At 37.2% G+C, this 18185-nt stretch overlaps 3 protein-coding genes across 4 annotated transcripts in view; 1 reads left to right on the plus strand and 2 right to left on the minus strand.

Annotated features, from left to right (window-relative positions):
• Positions 1 to 8302, minus strand: part of antxr1d (ANTXR cell adhesion molecule 1d) — a 32565-nt gene extending 24263 nt beyond the window's left edge. Inside the window, exons 1-9 of one of the 2 annotated variants that reach the window (XM_077236729.1) lie at positions 7960 to 8302; positions 1600 to 1671; positions 1453 to 1524; positions 1247 to 1328; positions 1137 to 1167; positions 975 to 1048; positions 790 to 858; positions 602 to 682; positions 69 to 129 (exon numbers count right to left, since the gene is read on the minus strand). In XM_077236729.1, the coding sequence (XP_077092844.1) occupies positions 69 to 129; positions 602 to 682; positions 790 to 858; positions 975 to 1048; positions 1137 to 1167; positions 1247 to 1328; positions 1453 to 1520 (466 nt within the window). In that variant the 5' untranslated portion in view covers positions 1521 to 1524; positions 1600 to 1671; positions 7960 to 8302. Of the gene's footprint in view, positions 1 to 68; positions 130 to 601; positions 683 to 789; positions 859 to 974; positions 1049 to 1136; positions 1168 to 1246; positions 1329 to 1452; positions 1525 to 1599; positions 1672 to 4215; positions 4582 to 7959 lie in introns of those variants that run through there. The other variant, XM_077236728.1, reaches the window with a different exon arrangement.
• znf488 (zinc finger protein 488) lies at positions 5297 to 9034 on the plus strand. Its single transcript, XM_077236730.1, has 4 exons — positions 5297 to 5497; positions 5831 to 6063; positions 6305 to 6536; positions 7292 to 9034. The coding sequence occupies exons 2-4, from the start codon at positions 5848 to 5850 to the stop codon at positions 8338 to 8340; spliced, it is 1497 nt and encodes a 498-aa protein (XP_077092845.1). The 5' UTR covers positions 5297 to 5497; positions 5831 to 5847; the 3' UTR covers positions 8341 to 9034.
• Positions 9035 to 12956: 3922 nt separating this feature from the next.
• On the minus strand, positions 12957 to 16734 carry gdf10a (growth differentiation factor 10a). The gene is made up of 3 exons (XM_077236731.1): positions 16202 to 16734; positions 14539 to 15446; positions 12957 to 14145 (listed from the first exon to the last, which is right to left on the minus strand). The coding sequence occupies exons 1-3, from the start codon at positions 16497 to 16499 to the stop codon at positions 13954 to 13956; spliced, it is 1398 nt and encodes a 465-aa protein (XP_077092846.1). The 5' UTR covers positions 16500 to 16734; the 3' UTR covers positions 12957 to 13953.
• Positions 16735 to 18185: the final 1451 nt, after the last annotated feature.

An 18185-nucleotide genomic window follows, 5' to 3' on the forward strand; every position in this document is an offset into this window, starting at 1 on the left:
GTGTAAATTACATTTATTTTTAATTACAAAAAAGAAATGAACATGGCAAATGCTGAGGTGACTCTTACCACCAGCGCATACACTGGACGGCTCAGCTGCTAAAATTTCAATGCAGGATTTCTTGATGATCTGCAAGAAGAAGAAAAAAAACAGTGCTTAAGTGATTAGTAGTCAATACAGACAGACCGTAGCCATTTAAAGGAGTAATCACATTCTTCAACCAAATTCACTCCCAGATGCAAACTGAACTACTAACTGGTAATGCTGTAAAATTATTCTCTGTAATGCCAGTAGCACAATTTTGGATACATTACATTACACAATGCAACTTTATTCCATAATTAAAAATTTTCACTTTACTTTACTTTTTTATTTTCCCTTCTGAGGTGGCTTCCGTCCTTGTCCCTTATATTTCTTTTGACAAAAATATTTGACTCCAACTGTTAAACGGTTGGCATGTAATCCATGTTTGTTGGTAACAGCCACGAAATGCCAACTCTTGCAATTTTAAAAGTGACTCCTGTATTCCGTACACACGCAAAGGGATAATTTAGGTGATTCACTCCCTCATGGACAGAGACAGAGAAATAGAGACACTTACAGAGTCTATCATTCCTTCAAGTGCCTGGAATCCTCCAATAACTGGGAACACATGCTCTATGGTGTCTGCAATTGTGGCCAGCTAAACAAGCAATACAATATAGTCAATACATGTTAACTGAGACTACCCCAGTACGGAAAAGTTATTATGGTTCAAATCTAACTCATTGTACAATGTAGTTGTGTTACCTGTGTTTGATTAAAGTCTTTTACACCCACGCAGTATACAATGGCTCCAAAAGACCGAGCTCTCTGTGCCTGCACATAGATGGGCAAAACAGTCAGCTCTATTACTGAGCAAATGCCACTGTCAATTACACATCTGCCAGAGAACACGCCACATCCATTGCGACATCACTGGCTTATGTTCTTACCTCTTGCTGTGCTGTGACAAACTGATAGTCGTTTAACTCCCCGTCCGTCAGTGCTATGATCACACTGGCTGTCCCTGTGAAATAAACATCATCTCATTGAGGCTTGATTTTCCCAGAGTAAAAGTGTGAATGAATTGCATGGTAATTCAAGGTGACGCTTACCATAATTTCCATGATATATCTGCTGATTTGCCTGCAATTTGATGTTTACCGCATTAATGCAGGAATTTTAACCACAGTAGAGGATTTTAATTGATTCAGTTAAAATATACCTCTTCCAATCCAAGATTCATATATGTATCACCTCCTGGTATTTGTCTCCTCAACATATTTAAGCCTCTGGTAATATCATCTCTGATTACAAATGTTGAAGGAATGTTATTACAATGCAGACAAAAAATGTGTACTTGTCTGCAACATTAATGTTGTTTTGTCATTAAAGTGTCCATAGAGGACCCGGATGCATGTTTGGTCATACCTATTCTCTGTGAGTCTCATAATCGTGGACCCGCGAGTTGAAAAGACAATGAAGGACATACGTAACATTGGGCTGTAAATAAAAATTCACATATTATTCATTAAAGGCATTACAGGACAATAGTGCATCAAAACTAAAGCACGTTACCTTATAAATTTCTCCGCAAGATGCTCCACAAAGGAGTAAATTTCAATCCAGTGGTTCTGTACACTTCCTGATCTATAACAAAATCAAACGTGTGTTGAAAAACAACATGCTTCATAGAGTCAGAGGCTAATATCTCTTCTGTGCATTATTATAGCTGCCTTAAACACAATTACATATCAATTACCACCTTTTCTTATACTATCTGAGAGTAGCAGGTCCTTAAGTACTCTATAAAATGCGCACATGCCACTAATTAATTAAAGACCCTAAAGCGCTCCCAACAAGGGCTAATTGCCTTTGAGCGAGATGAATCTGCCTCCTGCTAGCAGAGAGCAACACCCCTTCCTCCTGGAGCCAGCCATTTGAATGGGAACAGATGGCAATGGTTGAGTGTAACAGGTTGAGGAACTAAAACAGAGCTGGCATCTACATCAGCATCCAAAAAGGCTCACAGCTCCATCTCTGACAAGGGGTCAGGAAACATAAAACTGGACATGTGGAGCAATCAATGCTAATCTGATGTCAGTTCTAAACACACCTGCAATTTCATATAGCCTAATGTGGCTCCAAAATTAACACTTGGGCCACACTTATAAATATATGAATGGTACTGCATTAGATTAGAAAATATGAAACCAAGTGCCATATTTAAGGAAACACAAAACAAGCACCACAAGAAAGTTCCTCAAAAAGACTTTTGTCAGCGTTTAAATGATAAAACAACAAAGCTTTGGGACACTTTCTGGCTGTCAAATGTTAGTTAAAAATATCCATAGTTAATGGAATGAACTACACCTGCTGGTTACTCTGCTAGGACACCTGTGTGAACTGAATTGACTCCATATTCTGCTACTGCATTCACTAAAAATCTTTTAAAAAGTAAAGATGGCAAAAAGAAAATAATTTAGTTCTAGGGTTAATTTCCTCTAATGGCAGATGATACATATATTTGATTTGATATTTTGTTATCTAATGCAAAGACATTCAGACCTTTTTTAAGTGTGTACAAATACAGTTTGGGGCCACTGAAATAAATTGAATACACAGTGGTATGCAGGAGTCTAGAATAACGAGACTGCGATGGTTTCCCTTGATGCAGTTTGATCTTGGTTTTATCTCCTTTCCTGTAAACTAAGGTCAATCTTAAGCAAACCACTGACTCTATGTTAGAAACATCAGCTCTGTTTGCAAAGTCTGTTTTTTTTAATTATTATTAAAAAGGAGCCCTAAATTAAAAGGAGTCCTATATCGTGACATAAAACGAATTATCATCCGCTGATAATCAAAGGTATTGTCTTTCTGAAAAGCACTGCGGCTGTTTTCTTTCCAAAAACTCTCTGAACCGATGGCCTGATATTTAGAATTAGTGTCACTGAGTGGCATTTAAGGCCCCAAAACTTCAGCCAAAACCATTCAGCTGATTAAAAGTGTGGAAGCGTGGCAAAAGCTTGATGATGCATGAAATCCCTAAGGTCTCTAAAGGCATTCAGGAAACTTTACAAACAGAGGAGCTAACTGTGAAGTGCAACTAATATGCATGTGCACTACAAACAGCGCAACAAAGGATTAGAAGAACTGGCTATGTTTTTATATTGATTTAAATTATTTGTATACCTGAACTCAAAATAGAATTCCTTCAGATTTCACACAGATGTCACTATATAATCAAAAGTATTGTGTACAGACATTGCAATGTTGCTCTTGAGCCTTTAGTTCAGATTTGACTCAAATCTGAAGGCCACAAAACGGTTCGTTTTATAACTGACATACAGCATGCTCCAGCATGTTTAAGCTTGTTTGAGTATTCACTCCAAAGTGCTATAGTAGGATGCCACATACTCCTTGCTTACACTCACTATGAGCTCATTACACACTTAAATATTAAGAACTATTTGCCTTATGCAAACATTTACACGTAAACAAATGGATGCAGTTGTAAGTTGCAAGGAAAAAAAAAGATGTGCATTTTAATTTATCTTGACATGACACTTTTTTACAGTTGGGTATTTGTATTATATTTGTATAATAGTGCATGCTGTTATATCATGATGAGGTAAATTTCTTTGCCTTTTATGATTGAGACGCCCCTGAGATAATGATGCACAAATGCTCATGTGAACAGCACCAGGTGAGGGACAATCATGCTTCTTAAAAAATTGCCTGAGGCAAAGAGTCCTGTCCTCCTGCAGCGTCTTTTTTTTTTAGGAATCCACAAACAATCAGGAAAACCATAAGCAACACTACATGTTCATTTTGTAGAGGCAGTGAATGGTTCAGTGTTTTTATGGTTTGGAATTTTGTTCAAACTTCATGTCAGTTCCATGAGACATTGTTCTCTTATCCTACCATGGTCTCCTTTGGGAATAGTTTCAGATCTCACCGGACGTTTCCAGCTAGTAGCAATGTATTCCAACAAATTACTATCAATTTAAAAAAGTCAACAACTTTTTTTGATATCAAAGCATTTGAATCAATTCAGCTGTTATTCGGCTGTCTAAACGAATGACTTTTGTTATAATAGCGGTCCACGCGCGTGCGAGGGCGTCGATCAGGGGCGCCGCGCAGCAATGCGCGATTAGAAGAGAATAAGATGCCATACATATAAAGGCCACTTACTTGTCGAGGACAAAATACAAGTCGAAAGCACCTTGACAAGACCTCTTCTCTTCCTCAAAATAAGGCTCAGCTTTTCCAGTATGAAGACTAGGCATCAAAATCACAAAAATTCCCACAACAAGAATCAGAGAACGTGCCATTTCACCAGTTGAATCTATCCAAAAGCACTTGGATAGAACTGCATTTCATATTAATCCTGCAGAAAATGAAAACTACTCTTTTCCATGAAATTTATTGAATGTCTTCTTGTCACTGTGGTATATTCGGCAGTCATCTGAATCCGCTTTCAAAACAGAGAGCTCCTCCTCAAGGAGAAATGTATGGAGGAGCGACCACAGACCGGACAGCGAGCAGGCAGTCAACAGCAAATAAAACTTCCTCTTTCCGGGAGAGGGAGACTTCTGTATTCAAAGAAATTTCTTAGTGTTATATTTTGTTTAGTGATTATATATATATATATATATATATATATATATCACTAAACATAGCACTAAACATAACATAGTAGGCTATTTAAGAAATTTCGTTGAAGCCAGAAGTATCCCTCTCACGTACATATACACACAGATAGGCTATATAATAGCCTATATAAAAACATATTTACGCACACATATATAATGTAAACACAAAATCTTATGTTAGATGCAATATATTGCGTTTATTCGATTCGACAGCACTAATTAGGCTATGTTATTCGAACCACTCAAACATTTTAATGCGCAAAGTAAAAAAAAAAGTAAATTAATCTTTGAAAGTAGCCTATTATGCCTATTTTTTCTGAAATAATCAGATAAGGAACCATTTATATTTTATAATCAATTAAATAAGCACTGTTAAAATTATGAACACAAGAAGAGACTAAAAATGTTCCATTATTGGAGAATCATCACAAAATCTAACCATTGGAATTTTGATCGACATCGACTGGATTTATAACTCAGAGACCCGTTTTAAATGTGCACACCATCTTTTGTGTATACTTACTACAATCTAACGGTCTCTGACTTCTGTCATTGATTACCCTCGCTTCTAATTAACACGCCTTCAAAGCTGGTGGAGCACCAATCAAAACGCCACCTGGGGGGTTTGGGGAGAAATGAGGCGCATCAGCTCCGCGTCCTCAGCGTGGATAAGTGCGTGACTGCACAGCGCAAGAGACAGTCCAGAGACTGTTAGGATCAGGAGACAGTCGTGATCGCGAGCTCTCGGTGGATAATTTATAATCGCATCTCCGTGGATTGTCCACCTGTTCCTGAACATCCTCAACCCTAACCTGATTTAGGTAAGTTGCGATTTTACTGCATATCATTTTAAGATCTTACATTTTATAGAAAAATGCCGGCTGATTATTTTAACGTCATCAGCCTATACATTATAAAGACCATATCTAACAAAATAAAAAATAATAGAAAAACGATTTCGCACAATATACACAGACCCATTTATTCATCAGTCTCAGTCGAACTGAATGAATCAGTGCCTAGGCTACATATAAAAAATATTGATATGAAAAATCATTAGGCTGTAAGATTGTTCCATTAATTACATTTAAACAAGAAAACATTATTTAGGCTACATGTCTTCCTCTTTTTAACTTCTCATTATTTTTATTCAGATTTTCAGGAATAAAACATGGAGCAGAGTTTTATGCCTCGCGCCTTGTGGACTAATGACAGCAAATTTCTCCATCACCACGTCCCGGATTTCTTCACTAGTGTACAAGTTACACAGGATGTACCAGCTGGAACATCATTCGGACCATGTGTTCTCCATAATAACTTTTATGACACTATAGCATTCATTGCACTGAAATCCTTTGACAAACGGAATAAATCATATGTATTTAGGGTGAGTAATTTAGCATTCACTGCATATTTAAACATGCACTTACATTTTAATCTAAAGGTTTTTATTTTAGACTGCACTTTACAATATGCTGCTTTGTGCTGTGTTAGTAAATGAAACATGCGTAATCCAGACGTTTCGTTTTGTATTAAATATGCAGTGCAAAAGGTAAAATGGTGACTTTTCTTGTTAAGGAAAAAAAGTTAGATTTTCTCTAAATGCAAATATGTCCCTCTATCAACAGGTAGATCCTGAGGCGATGAAAGGCTCTCCATTTGTAGTTCCTTGGCTACGGTTAGTACAGGCTGCAGTTAGCGCAGAAGAACAGAATACTGAGGCCTACTTGAAAGGAGGACAGCTGCACTTTCGGACTATTCGAGATGTGAAACAAGGGGAGGAACTGCTTGTTTGGTACGACGAAGAGTTGTCTCATCTTTTGGGGTTTCGAGACATAAAGACAAAAGCCCTGACAGATGGTGAGTTGCAGCCTTCAAAAAACAAAACATTTTTTTAAATTTCTTTCATTAGTAATGGCATAAATGCATTAATTCATGCTCAAATCATGTTAAACCAGTTAATGTAACTTCAAAATGTCATGGAATGTTCATAGGTCAATGATATTATTTTATGTGTATTTTTGACTGAATAAATTAAGGAAAAAATACAAACATATATTCTACACAAAAATAACTTGAACACCTCTTTTAGCTTCTATTTTTTAGGGCTTAACGTAAAAATATATCTAAAAAGAAAAAAGTAATTCACATGCAGATTTTCTTGAAAAAAAAATCAGTAAGTAATTTGGCATAATATTGCATTATTTCTTTAAATATTCGCTGTATTTTGTGAAATATTATTAATATTTAGGGGGAAAATCATTTGTCCACCAAAGCAATGGTCCTATAGCCTAACCATGATGCAGGAAGCCATTTTGTTTTCATGTGACAAGAAATCCACTCTTTATGAGTGTTTGATAAGGTCTGGTACGTTTTGTTCAGATCAAATGGTTTAACTCGAAGGAATTTTTTTATTCATAATTAAAAAAAAATAGTGATAGATAGTTAGATCATAGATAAATAAATATATAGATATCGCTTAAGGTTTTCAGAAATGCGTGAAAACATTATGGATACAAATATCACATTTAAATTGCCATCTGTGTTTACGTAAAATTGCCTGTTATTGTTATCATCATCATGCCCTGACAGCTTTTGTTTCTCTTCATATGCAGACTATATATGTATGAGATGCGGCCAGGCCTTCAAGAATGAAAACCCTTTCCTTGCCCACTGTCGTTTTTTATGTGCGCAGGAAAAGGTAGATATTATCCGGCCAACCAACGAACAGAAACAAGAAGTCAAGCGACAACGCAAAGTCATAGATTTTCACAACATTGCAAGAGATCTGGAGCACAAAAGGAACGATTCTTCCGAAGACGTTGCCATACCTCAAAAAAGAAAACAAGAGGCTTCCTTAAGCCCCAGGAACAAAAAAACAGTTTTATTGGAGAGAACCAACATCAGTTACCACGCCAACGCCAACCAAGACTATGCGCCTTTTCAGGATTCGTCAGAATCTACAGACAACTTTTCAAATGAGTCAAAAAGAAATAAAAACAGCGCATTTACCGAGGTTAGAAAACCACCAGAGCAGTCAAACCACGAACAGTCATCACGAGATGTATTGGCGCCTGACGTAGGCCTACAATCCGACTGCAGCGCGTTCTCTTTCGTTGTACCCAAGAGCGCGCACTCGGAACAGAAGAGCGCGTTCTGTGAACCCAGCAAACGCACCATCGCGGAATTGATGAAGAACACTTCACCACCAGATTCGGATACTATCTCAGACTCTTTCAAATCAAAACCTTCTCTAGGATACAGAAATGTACTGGCTTCGCACCTGTTTCACGCTGACTTGCCAGGCACTCATGCAGGTGGAGTGATGTCCGCACCTCTTGCTACAGGAGGATCCTTCTATTACGCACCAGAGCATTGGACCAGAGCTATAGGTGGTCAGCTGCAGTCTACATCTTCGTTGACACTTCTTCCCCCTACTTTCACTCCAATGGGTGTTTCAGTGCAGAACTGGTGCGCCAAATGCAACCTCTCATTTAGAATGACCTCCGACTTGGTGTTTCACATGAGGTCCCATCATAAGAAAGAGTTCGCCGCAGAGGCTCAGGTGAGGCGGAGGAGAGAGGAGAAACTCACATGCCCCATCTGTCACGAGTACTTTCGAGAGCGTCACCACCTCTCACGTCACATGACATCACATAATTAAGAAGAACAAGTCTGGCGCACTTTAATATGTTATTATGCATTGACCATAAATTGTGCATTTAGGCTACTTAATGATGGACATTTGTAGCTAGGCTGCTATTGGACAGAAGAGGTATATTGCTGTAGCAAATAGCAATACGTTACATAGGTGGTAAAAACTTGAACCTTTCAACCATTTATCAACAGTAAGGTGTCTTTTTCTCCACCGGTCATGACATTTCAGCCATGTAGTGTGTGAGCGTTGGTCGTGCAATTCAGGGTAGGCCTACATCGCCACTAGGTGGCTATAGACATGCATTACTTTCTCTTTATAAATAGCTGTACCATTTAGTTGACTAATACTGTTGAATTGCCTGATCATTCTCAACCTTATAGTGCCTTACAAATGTCAGCATTAGGCTACATGTAAATGCTATTGAGAAACGGGGTAAAATGCTCCAGCATTTTTAGGTTTGCTAACAGCTGACTAAAGTATTATAAGTTTAGAGTAACATTGTTTTGTAAAGATATTTTATATTTGAAAAATCCATCCCTTCAGAATGCCAAATCTTAATGTTACAATGTTATTTTCAGATGTCTACTTCTTTTTAACATTTTTATCAGCACAATGACAAGGAGGATGTATTTATTTAAATATTGTCTTGTTCTTTTTTTTAAGTACAGTCATTGTATTTCATTAAAGATTTTGAACATTCCCCATTTGTTTGCCTCTGATTTTAGCCATCTAGAAATATGGAACATAAAGTACCATTTTCTTTGTGTGCACACAGTAGCATTGATATTTCTTATGTAATTTTAAATTCATTTCAAGAAGCAAGTATTTAGGACTAGACAAGTATTTAGTCAGTTTATATTTGTGTTAATGTAGCTAAATATCTAACATGTAGTAAATGTCCTTTGCAAGTCAATAATATCTCACACAGGTGTTATGATGTTCTAGATTTGTGAATATGGTGGTACTGCATAAAGTAAACACTTTTTTTCTTATAACCTCATAAACATGCTCATTTATTTTAAAATAAAGTAAACACTAATCGAAGCGCTCGTTTGACACACATGCACTAACGCTGAGTGACCAGTAGAGTGCCCTGTCTGACAATTATTGTGCTTGAAGGTCTCATAACTCACAAAATAGGCCTAGCTGTTATGTGGAAAATGTGAGGATGGCGTTGTGGTCAGGTTTATCTTCGCCACATGCACGATTCCTAAAAAGTTAGTTTTAGTTTTGTGTTAAAGCCCCCTGCAAATCTCCTTTTAATTAGCCTATAGGCTAGGTGATAAACTCAACACTGAGGAAGTTCACCAAAAAGTCAACGTTTTGACCTCACTGCGAAGTTCAAAAGGACACCCGTCTGCATTTGGCAAGAAAATCAAACATTCTGCTCATTTAAGAATGTAAATACAGAACTTCTGAAGACATATTGAATGAAAAGATGTGTATACACTAGCCTAATATTGGTGCAATTAGAAGCCCAGCGGTCACTCCTGACGGTAATCACTTGAGGAGAAAGTAATTTCATACACAGAAAATCCTCTGTTCGCTCTTAAGAGCATCTTTCATCTCTGCCATTAATTGATCAGGCCTCATTTGGAAAACTAAATATTGACTTTGGTTTTCAGTAACTGTTGAGTATTTAGGCCTGTTAGAAAGATGCTGGAAGGCCCATCAATCATGCACGTTGAAACTGTCACAGGCATGCTGTTTGTCACAAGTTGTGCTATTGTGAACACACGTGCCACATTGCTTCACTTCCAAATACATCTGCTGATGAGGTCAGGTATGAAAATCATTGTGTGTATGTGTCCACATCCCATTTTAAACTCCCTGTAGTATTGCACATTCAAAGACTATAAACAATGTAGTGGCAGACTTCTAAGTGCAGATATTGATTAATTTTAAGAAAGTATCGATTCTTTTTAGGAAGAGTAGCAATTCATTTTAAGGGAAAGTAGCAATTCATTTTAAGAAAAGTATTGATTCTTTTTGAAAAAGTATTGATTCATTTCAAGAAAAGTATTGATTATTTTTAGGAAAAGTATCAATTCATTTTAGGGAAAGAATCGATTCATTTTGAAAAATTATTGATTCACTTTAAGGAAAAGTATAGATTATTTTTATGGAAAGTAGAGATTAATTTTGAAAAAGTATTGATTAACTTTAAGGAAAAGTATCGATTCACTTTAAGGGAAAGTATCAATAAATTTTAGGAAAAGTATTGATTCTTTTTTGTAAAAGTATCTATTCATTTTAAGAAAAGTATCAATAAATTTTAGGAAAAGTATCGATTCTTTTTTGTAAAAGTAGCGATTCTTTTTAGGAAAAGTATCAATTCACTTTAAGAAAAGTATCGATTCACTCTAAGAAAAGTAGCGATTCATTTTAAGAAAAGTGTCGATTCTTTTAAAGAAAAATGATTCTTTTTAAGAAAAGGATAGATTTATTTTGAAAAATTAGCGATTCAGTTTGAAAATGTATCGATTCATTTTAAGAAACGTATCTATTCGCTTTGAAAAAGTAGCGATTCATTTTAAGAAAAGTATCTAATCTTTTTAGGAAAAGTATCGATTCAATTTAAGAAAAGTAGCGATTCATTTTAGGAAAAGTAGTGATTCATTTTAAGAAAAGTAGCGATTCATTTTAGGCAAAGTAGCAATTCATTTTAAGAAAAGTAGCAATTCATTTTTAGAAATGTAGAGATTCATTTTGAAGCATTTTAACATTTGTGACTATTTGTCTGCAGCTTCAATTTCAGAATACAGGTTTGTGACTATTGTCTGCGAGTGCAAATCTCAACATTCAACAGGTTTTTACATTGGACCTGTGAGTGTAAATTTTAGCATACAAGTACAAATATTTATTGTACAAGTTCACATCTACATGCATTCTTAATATTATTGATCTGCCTGCATTGACACCATTATGTGAGAACTGAACTGAGTTGGATGATGACATCACTGTTATCTACAGAGCTGCTTAATAGTTGAATGAACACTTTTTATAATTTATATACTTTATACAGCTATTGAACAGAACTGAATCAACACTGAACTGAATTCAGCTGAGCAATGAGACTATTTTCTTTTAAGAGCAGCTTTATAGCCAAATTTAACTCTGTTATCACTGATGATTTTCCTATTTATGCCTGTAAAGCTGCTATATAGCGCTACATATTTAAAGGGGACTTGACATTTGCAAAAGGGAATCATTTATTGTTAAAGAGAGTGAAAGAGAGTTTATTTGTTTGAAAGCGAATTATGTTTTTCTTTTAATCATAGAGTACATTTTATTTACTTTTTATTTTGCGGTTTAAAAAGTGTACTGTTAATAAATGTAAATATTATAGTGTATTTGTTCATTTTTAATACATGTTCATATTAAAGTGTATTTGTTCATTTTATAATTAATACCCTTAATATTTTGAAACTGTTGAATTTGTGTTTCACTGCCAGTTTCTGGACCACATCTGGCCCAGGGACCCACCCGACTCTCAGCCAGATCTGTCTTTCAGTGCCTGGGCCAGACCTGGGCCATATCAATAAATTAGAGTCATTTTACAGGGTGTGGAATGGACCACATCTGGGCCAGAGGAAATTGTTTGTGTGTTTTCAGTTAGGCCGAGGACCCAGCCAGAACTGGGCCAGAATTGAAGCAAGGATGAGGCCCAGAGGTGGGCCACACAAATTTTGCTATCTGGGTTCTACATTTTGCTGATCTGGTGTCTGGCTTTAGTGGATGTTGGCCTTACATTCTAACATTCTTCTGTTATTTGATGGTCTCTGTGGGAGACAATTACAAATAGACACAGTCAAAACTAGCCTGAGAGGTGAAAACAACTTTTGATTACATTAGAGACCATATATTTAATCATCTCATTAGTTTGTTGCCACCAAATATCTATGCTAATGAATTAGTCAAAGGTTGATAAATCTACTGGTCTTTAGCCACGTGGATTTAGAAGGGTTTGTCAGCTGGTAAGGGTGGGAGACTTATTTAAACCTGCTGAGACAAGCACACTAGGCTGGATTAAACTTTTTATTTTCAGCAGAATATTAATTATAATAATTTTATAAATAATTTCAACACACAAATATTAATTTTTGAATGTGTTTGTATTCATGTTGTTAGTGCCAAACAGCAGTTAAAGCAGCAAACACATTCACATCTCTTCAACCTATACAACTGACATCTCCAAGTGTTGCCTCTTCACACACTGACTGCACAGAGAAGCCATTCAATACACCTTGTTATGCAAAGGAAAGACACAGCAGACAGTAATTGGGTTCTGTTCTCTGAGAACATGCTTCTCGTTTTCATTCATGGGCTAGTGGGATTAAAAGGGTTTACATCAAATTAGTTTGAGCCGGGTGACATTATTTGTTAAAGTAAGAGCTGGAACTTCCTGGACTTTGTGACCTGATGCTCTTGAAGTGGGTTGAAGGTGGGGACTGGGGGTTAGAGATGACTTTGATGTCCAGGTCAAGAAATAATGATCCAAGCAGGTTTCTGATGTCAAATCTAGTTGACATTCTTATTCTTTTATTCATTTTCTTAGTTTAGTAAAGAATAGGAACACATTTAATGCAGAAAAAATGCATGTATGCAGCAGAAAATACACATTGGTGGTTTAACATATATTTTATTCTACTTATAAGGCTAGTTGTCATAATTTAAAACACACATTTACAAAAATACATTCTCTAAAATATAATATATTGAATCCAAATGAACAATTGTTTATACACACATTTGGCCCAAAAACTCCTTACATATGGCACCACACCAAGATAGTCAAACATGTCTGAATAAGGAAAGAGGAACATTGTGTAACTTCTCTTAAAATAAAACAAAAGCACAGGAAAAACTAGTCAACATAGCTATCAATGACCTTAGTGATTAGCAACAGCAACATTTGGGAAAAATCTGATTGTTAAAATTTTGTTTCTTAGTTTTCTAACATACCAGACTTTTGAATATATAAAAAATAAGTTCAGATTAATTGCTATAAGACTGCTTTGCAGTCATCCTAACTGTTTGATGTAAATGATTGATGAAAAATATTAAAGAGTTCACATTTTCACATGTAGGCTATTTCATCATGTATGGTTTTAAATGTCCCAAATATCAAGTTACACTTAAATTTTTAATATACACAAAGACATTAACTTAACCTGCCACTACATCCAACATTCATCTCAATAACAAAATAATTATTTTTTCTAATTTTCTTTCCAATGTATTTCAACAGCTCTTCCAAAAGAAAGGGTTTATGTTATGTTCAGTATGCTACAAACCTTATTGTATATCCAGTAATCTACAAGTATAATTCCAACAGCCATTTATGTCATGGAGCTGAAAAGCCGACAATTTAAGCAATAAGTTTAAGAGTAAGTGCTCATGTTACTCAATGAAAAAGGTTTACGACAGATCCCTCATGAATAAACAGAGGGAATTGAAATAACACAGATAAGCATTCATAAAATATGAAATGCAGTCCTTAAAAATGTATGCACTTTCTAAGAAGTGCAAACTAAAGACAATATGCCTCTTCAAGGTAAATTCGGTTTCAAAACCACAACAATGCCCATTTGTCTTTTTTCCCTCGGAGCAGTAAGTCTATCTACAAGCGCACGTCTCCACAGACATGTTGGGGTAGATCTTCAACACAATGTTTTTGCTCTCATCCATAAACAGTACACTGAGTGGTTTCATCTTCTCTGGGACACAGCATGGCTCTGGGATACCTGGAATTATCCCAACGGCCTTGACTATGCTTTGGATGGTTGCATGGTTGGAGGGGCGGACCACCTGAAAAGGGCAGAAAAGAGAGGAAATTGAGGTATGGTAGCGTTTAAAATTGCAACTTTTGTTTTGCTTTCTTTAATGGAGCAGAGGAAATTATGTCTTACAACACTCTTCTATTATTCAGAACAGAGGAACTTTAAAACTGGCTCATTTCAAAAGAAAATGTGTCCAAAATGTGCTTAAAACCCCCATTAAGCGTACAACTATTTGACTGTAATTGCACATAAAGATGGTGTGCTTTAGTTGCGCTGGAACCGAAACATTTTCTGAAGGGATTCTTTGTTTAAAAATCTCTGGCTAGAGAGGCTGTATTAACCATAGTCATTTTTAAATATTTCAACATGTCTAAATGATTCACATTCGCATACGCGTATTCTTGCCGTGAGGTTCTCTGACCTTTGGAATGGGGAATTCACACGTTCCTGTGCAGTAGAAGGCATCGAAAGACTTGGGAGACAAGATCCATTCGTTCCACCCGATGTCTGCAAAGTCCACCTTCAGGTACCTCCTGGAACAGCTGCGAGGTTCTTTCCATTGTCTCCTCCGGGCCTTCTTCATGGTTTTCTCATCAAACCGGAGAACCTGAGACTTGTCGAATCCATCAGTGTGCTCCTGGCCTTTCCTCCGACGTTCTTTTTTGAAGGGCTTTGGCTTGAATGCAAAGTAAGCACTTTCCCACAAATCGTGCTGTTTGAAGCTGTTGTACTCCACCTCCGGGAGCTCGTTGTTCTCAATGGGATCAGAGAAGTCCGATTCCAGTTCCCGCTTCACACGTATGTCAAGTGAGGAGTCTGGAGATTGAGTTGGCTGCTGGTCTGCAATGAAAGGGTCATATCTCTGTAGGCTCACAGCCACACTGTTGGGCTCTGAAATGGCCAAGTCATTAGCATAAACTAGCAAGTATGGAAGACTGGAAGGTGAGTGCTGGTCATGATACCTTTGATACTGCTCTCCATAGTCAAACTCCACAGTGATCAAAAGGTGATTCTTATCTCGGGCCTCCTTTATAATGACAGACACATCCTTGCTCTGCCAGGTCCCGCGTCTGTGAGGAGCTATGGTGATGTTTCCGAGCAGCGATCCTGGGTCTGATCTGAAGGAGAGAGACCGGAAAAGAAGACGGACAGAGGGTAGCAGTTGGAAGTTCGGGATGCGACAAGAGGGGTTCTTGAAGCGCTTGCAGAACCAGGACCTCTGACGTGGCCGTTTGTCAAAAAAGAAGTGAAACGTAGATGTTAGAATCACCTCGGAACCCTGAAGGGAAGTAAGATTCAGCCAGTATGAGGCCCTCTGCTCCACATTCTCTGCAAAGATACGAGAGAAACTGCTGAGTAACATATTAATTATGAATATGGGCTCAAACAACAGGCTTTTTGTTCTGTGTATGGGGTTGAAGAAAGCACAAGGAAGTGAGCAGACATGTTACTCCTAGAGCAGACATATGGAAATGTTTATTTAGGTTCCCTTAAGAGTTAGAACCTGCAACAATGTCAGTCTTTTAATCGGCACTGATTAAATGCTTTAGCAGACTGCAGAAAAAAGACTGTATTGTTTCGTGAGAGTGTGACAAATGTTATTTTAATGTTCCGCTTTAAACAGCTGTTTTCAAACAACGTTTCATTAACAAGAAGAGTTCACAAAACGTGGCGGATCGTCTGCGGTGGTCGCGCAACACTCCCGATATCGCACGGTACATCTACATAGCATATCCTGTCATTATTTATCTAGATTTAGATAAATAATTAGGCTAGATTTAGGCAGTACAAACATATACACAAATGTGGTAGGTGTGTAACGTGACATTTGCATATTGCATTGCACGAGACAAACCTCAACAGAGCCAATAATTACTGACATAAATTATTGTCATTAGAAAGTCATTGTAGCGTAATTCTTGTCATGTTTAAGCAAACATAAATCAAGCCATTTAGAAGATTATAATCAAGCGAATCGTAATAATTGCAGATTTTTTTTATAGGCTACCATGTTTGCTTTTAAACGTCATAGTGGCAGCATGGCGTTTGCATCATAGATTTTTTCTTTTCCATAGGCTACTTACCAGGTTTTGCTTTAAAACTTCTTACTGTATTTCCCTCTTTGAATCGGTTAGGTTCAATGTTGCACTTCTCATACAGTTTAAACATATGCTGCGAGAGCGCGTCTGTGGCATCGAGCGCGTCCGTCGTGCTGTCGCGCGCGCTTCTCCAAACACCTTCAGATGTGCCAGGTTCGGATCCAACCCAAAGCATTAACAGGTGCGTCCAAAAGACACATTTAAAAGTCATGTTGAAAAGAAAGAAAAATGTTTCCAGACGATTGAATGCCGTGTAGATGAAGGGATCAAAATGCGCTAGCATATATTAAAACATACTAAAGGATTCCAGTATGACAGAATGACGTTTTCCAATGATGCGGTTTGGATAAAAGCTTTTCTCGCCTTTTAACACAGTGCAGAGAGGAAGTGGTTTCAGAAGGTCTAGCAGTCTCGTGGATAACCTGTGATACATCACTTATTTCTTCTGACCGCCACAATCCACGGGAGCAGGCATAAGCGGAGTGAGGTGCTGACGTATCCGCCCACCAGCCAACGGGAGCTGCTGCTACATTACACCAGATCCAGCGGGAGGCCAACAAGAGGACAATCCAGAAAACATGCACATTCACAGGTTGTTTCTTCTTCTTTTGGAAATACATTGGAAATGCTTTTATTTTTTAAATTTTTATTTTTATTCAAAATTAGTTTTAAAGTTGATTAATTTTTTATTTTATAAAACCAGGCGGCTGAATTTTGTAAAAGCTAGATACAAAATATTAGGGTTCACATTTTTCATATAGGCCTTTTTTGTGTATTTATTTACATTCAATGACCCAAATATGAAGTTACCTTTGATTTTACACACCAAAAGGGTCATTCCACCAAGCATTCATCATAACAGTAAAACATGTTTGTTCTTATTTACTTTCTTAAGTGATTCATTAGTTCAATGTTGTATTTAATATGCCATAAAACTTGTTGTAAACATCCGGTAATCTGCAACCAAAAATATGAGTCCAACAGCCATTTATGTCCTGGTGATGACAACAAAGTTGACATGTAATGAGAATGCGAGCATAAGAGTTCATGTTACTCATCTAGTACAAAAAAAAAAAGATTCCTCATGGAAATGAGGGAAAGGGAAACTGAATGTTGAATTATTCAGTCTACAAAAAGGATAAGATGCATAATGTTCATTTTTCCTTCTTGATCAAATAATCATTTATTTTCTAAGTAAATATAAATCGTGCAAATGCATTCATTTGAAAGTCTACTTTGAAAGGGTTTTGAATATTTGTGAGTGCCTTTGCTTGATTTCATTATAGTGATTTCATTCAGTACATGAAGCACACTGGGGGAACAGCCCTGTCACCTCTGTGTTTTGTGTGGAGTGTCTGCAGTGCCGTGCCAACAATGCTGGTTCTGTGAAAGCCTGGAGCTCCAGTGGAGAGACCATAACAAGCCCGGCCGTTTGGGTCATTGCGTGCCATTAAACACCTCCTGTGGCTCCTGGGGACCCTACTGGAGACCCCTTTTTTTACTTCACACTTGAATGTGTCTTAAATCTGCATTAAAAATCTGACGTTCCTGCCCACTAGGACACTGTTACTGAGTGAATCACGGAAAAAATCGAGTAGGAGGAGATACCTCTGATCTGCTTTGTTTCCACCCCTCTTTTTATTCTCCGACTGTGGGAAGGCGAAGCCATTAAGATTCAGAATCCTATACCACTTTTAAAAATGAATGAAAAACAGAACAAGGGAGGAAGAATTCAAATTAACTCTGGTTCACAGAGACCTTTGATTCTTCAATATGACTGCATCACTTGCTCTCTATAGCACCTGGGAGAGACTATTCTGTCTCAGATCCTGCTGGGTCTGGATACTGAGAATGATTTTTTAATTAACAAGCTAACTACGGAATGATGCTAATAAAGCACAAGGTCTTGTGTAAAGGCTTGTCTCTCCAGGACAAATTCCCTTAACATGTTTGTCCCTTATTTCGAAAC

Source organism: Siphateles boraxobius, unplaced genomic scaffold, assembly GCF_051911475.1.
Source record: "Siphateles boraxobius isolate OS27281-9 unplaced genomic scaffold, OSU_SipBor_1 20, whole genome shotgun sequence".
NCBI lineage: Eukaryota > Metazoa > Chordata > Actinopteri > Cypriniformes > Leuciscidae > Siphateles > Siphateles boraxobius.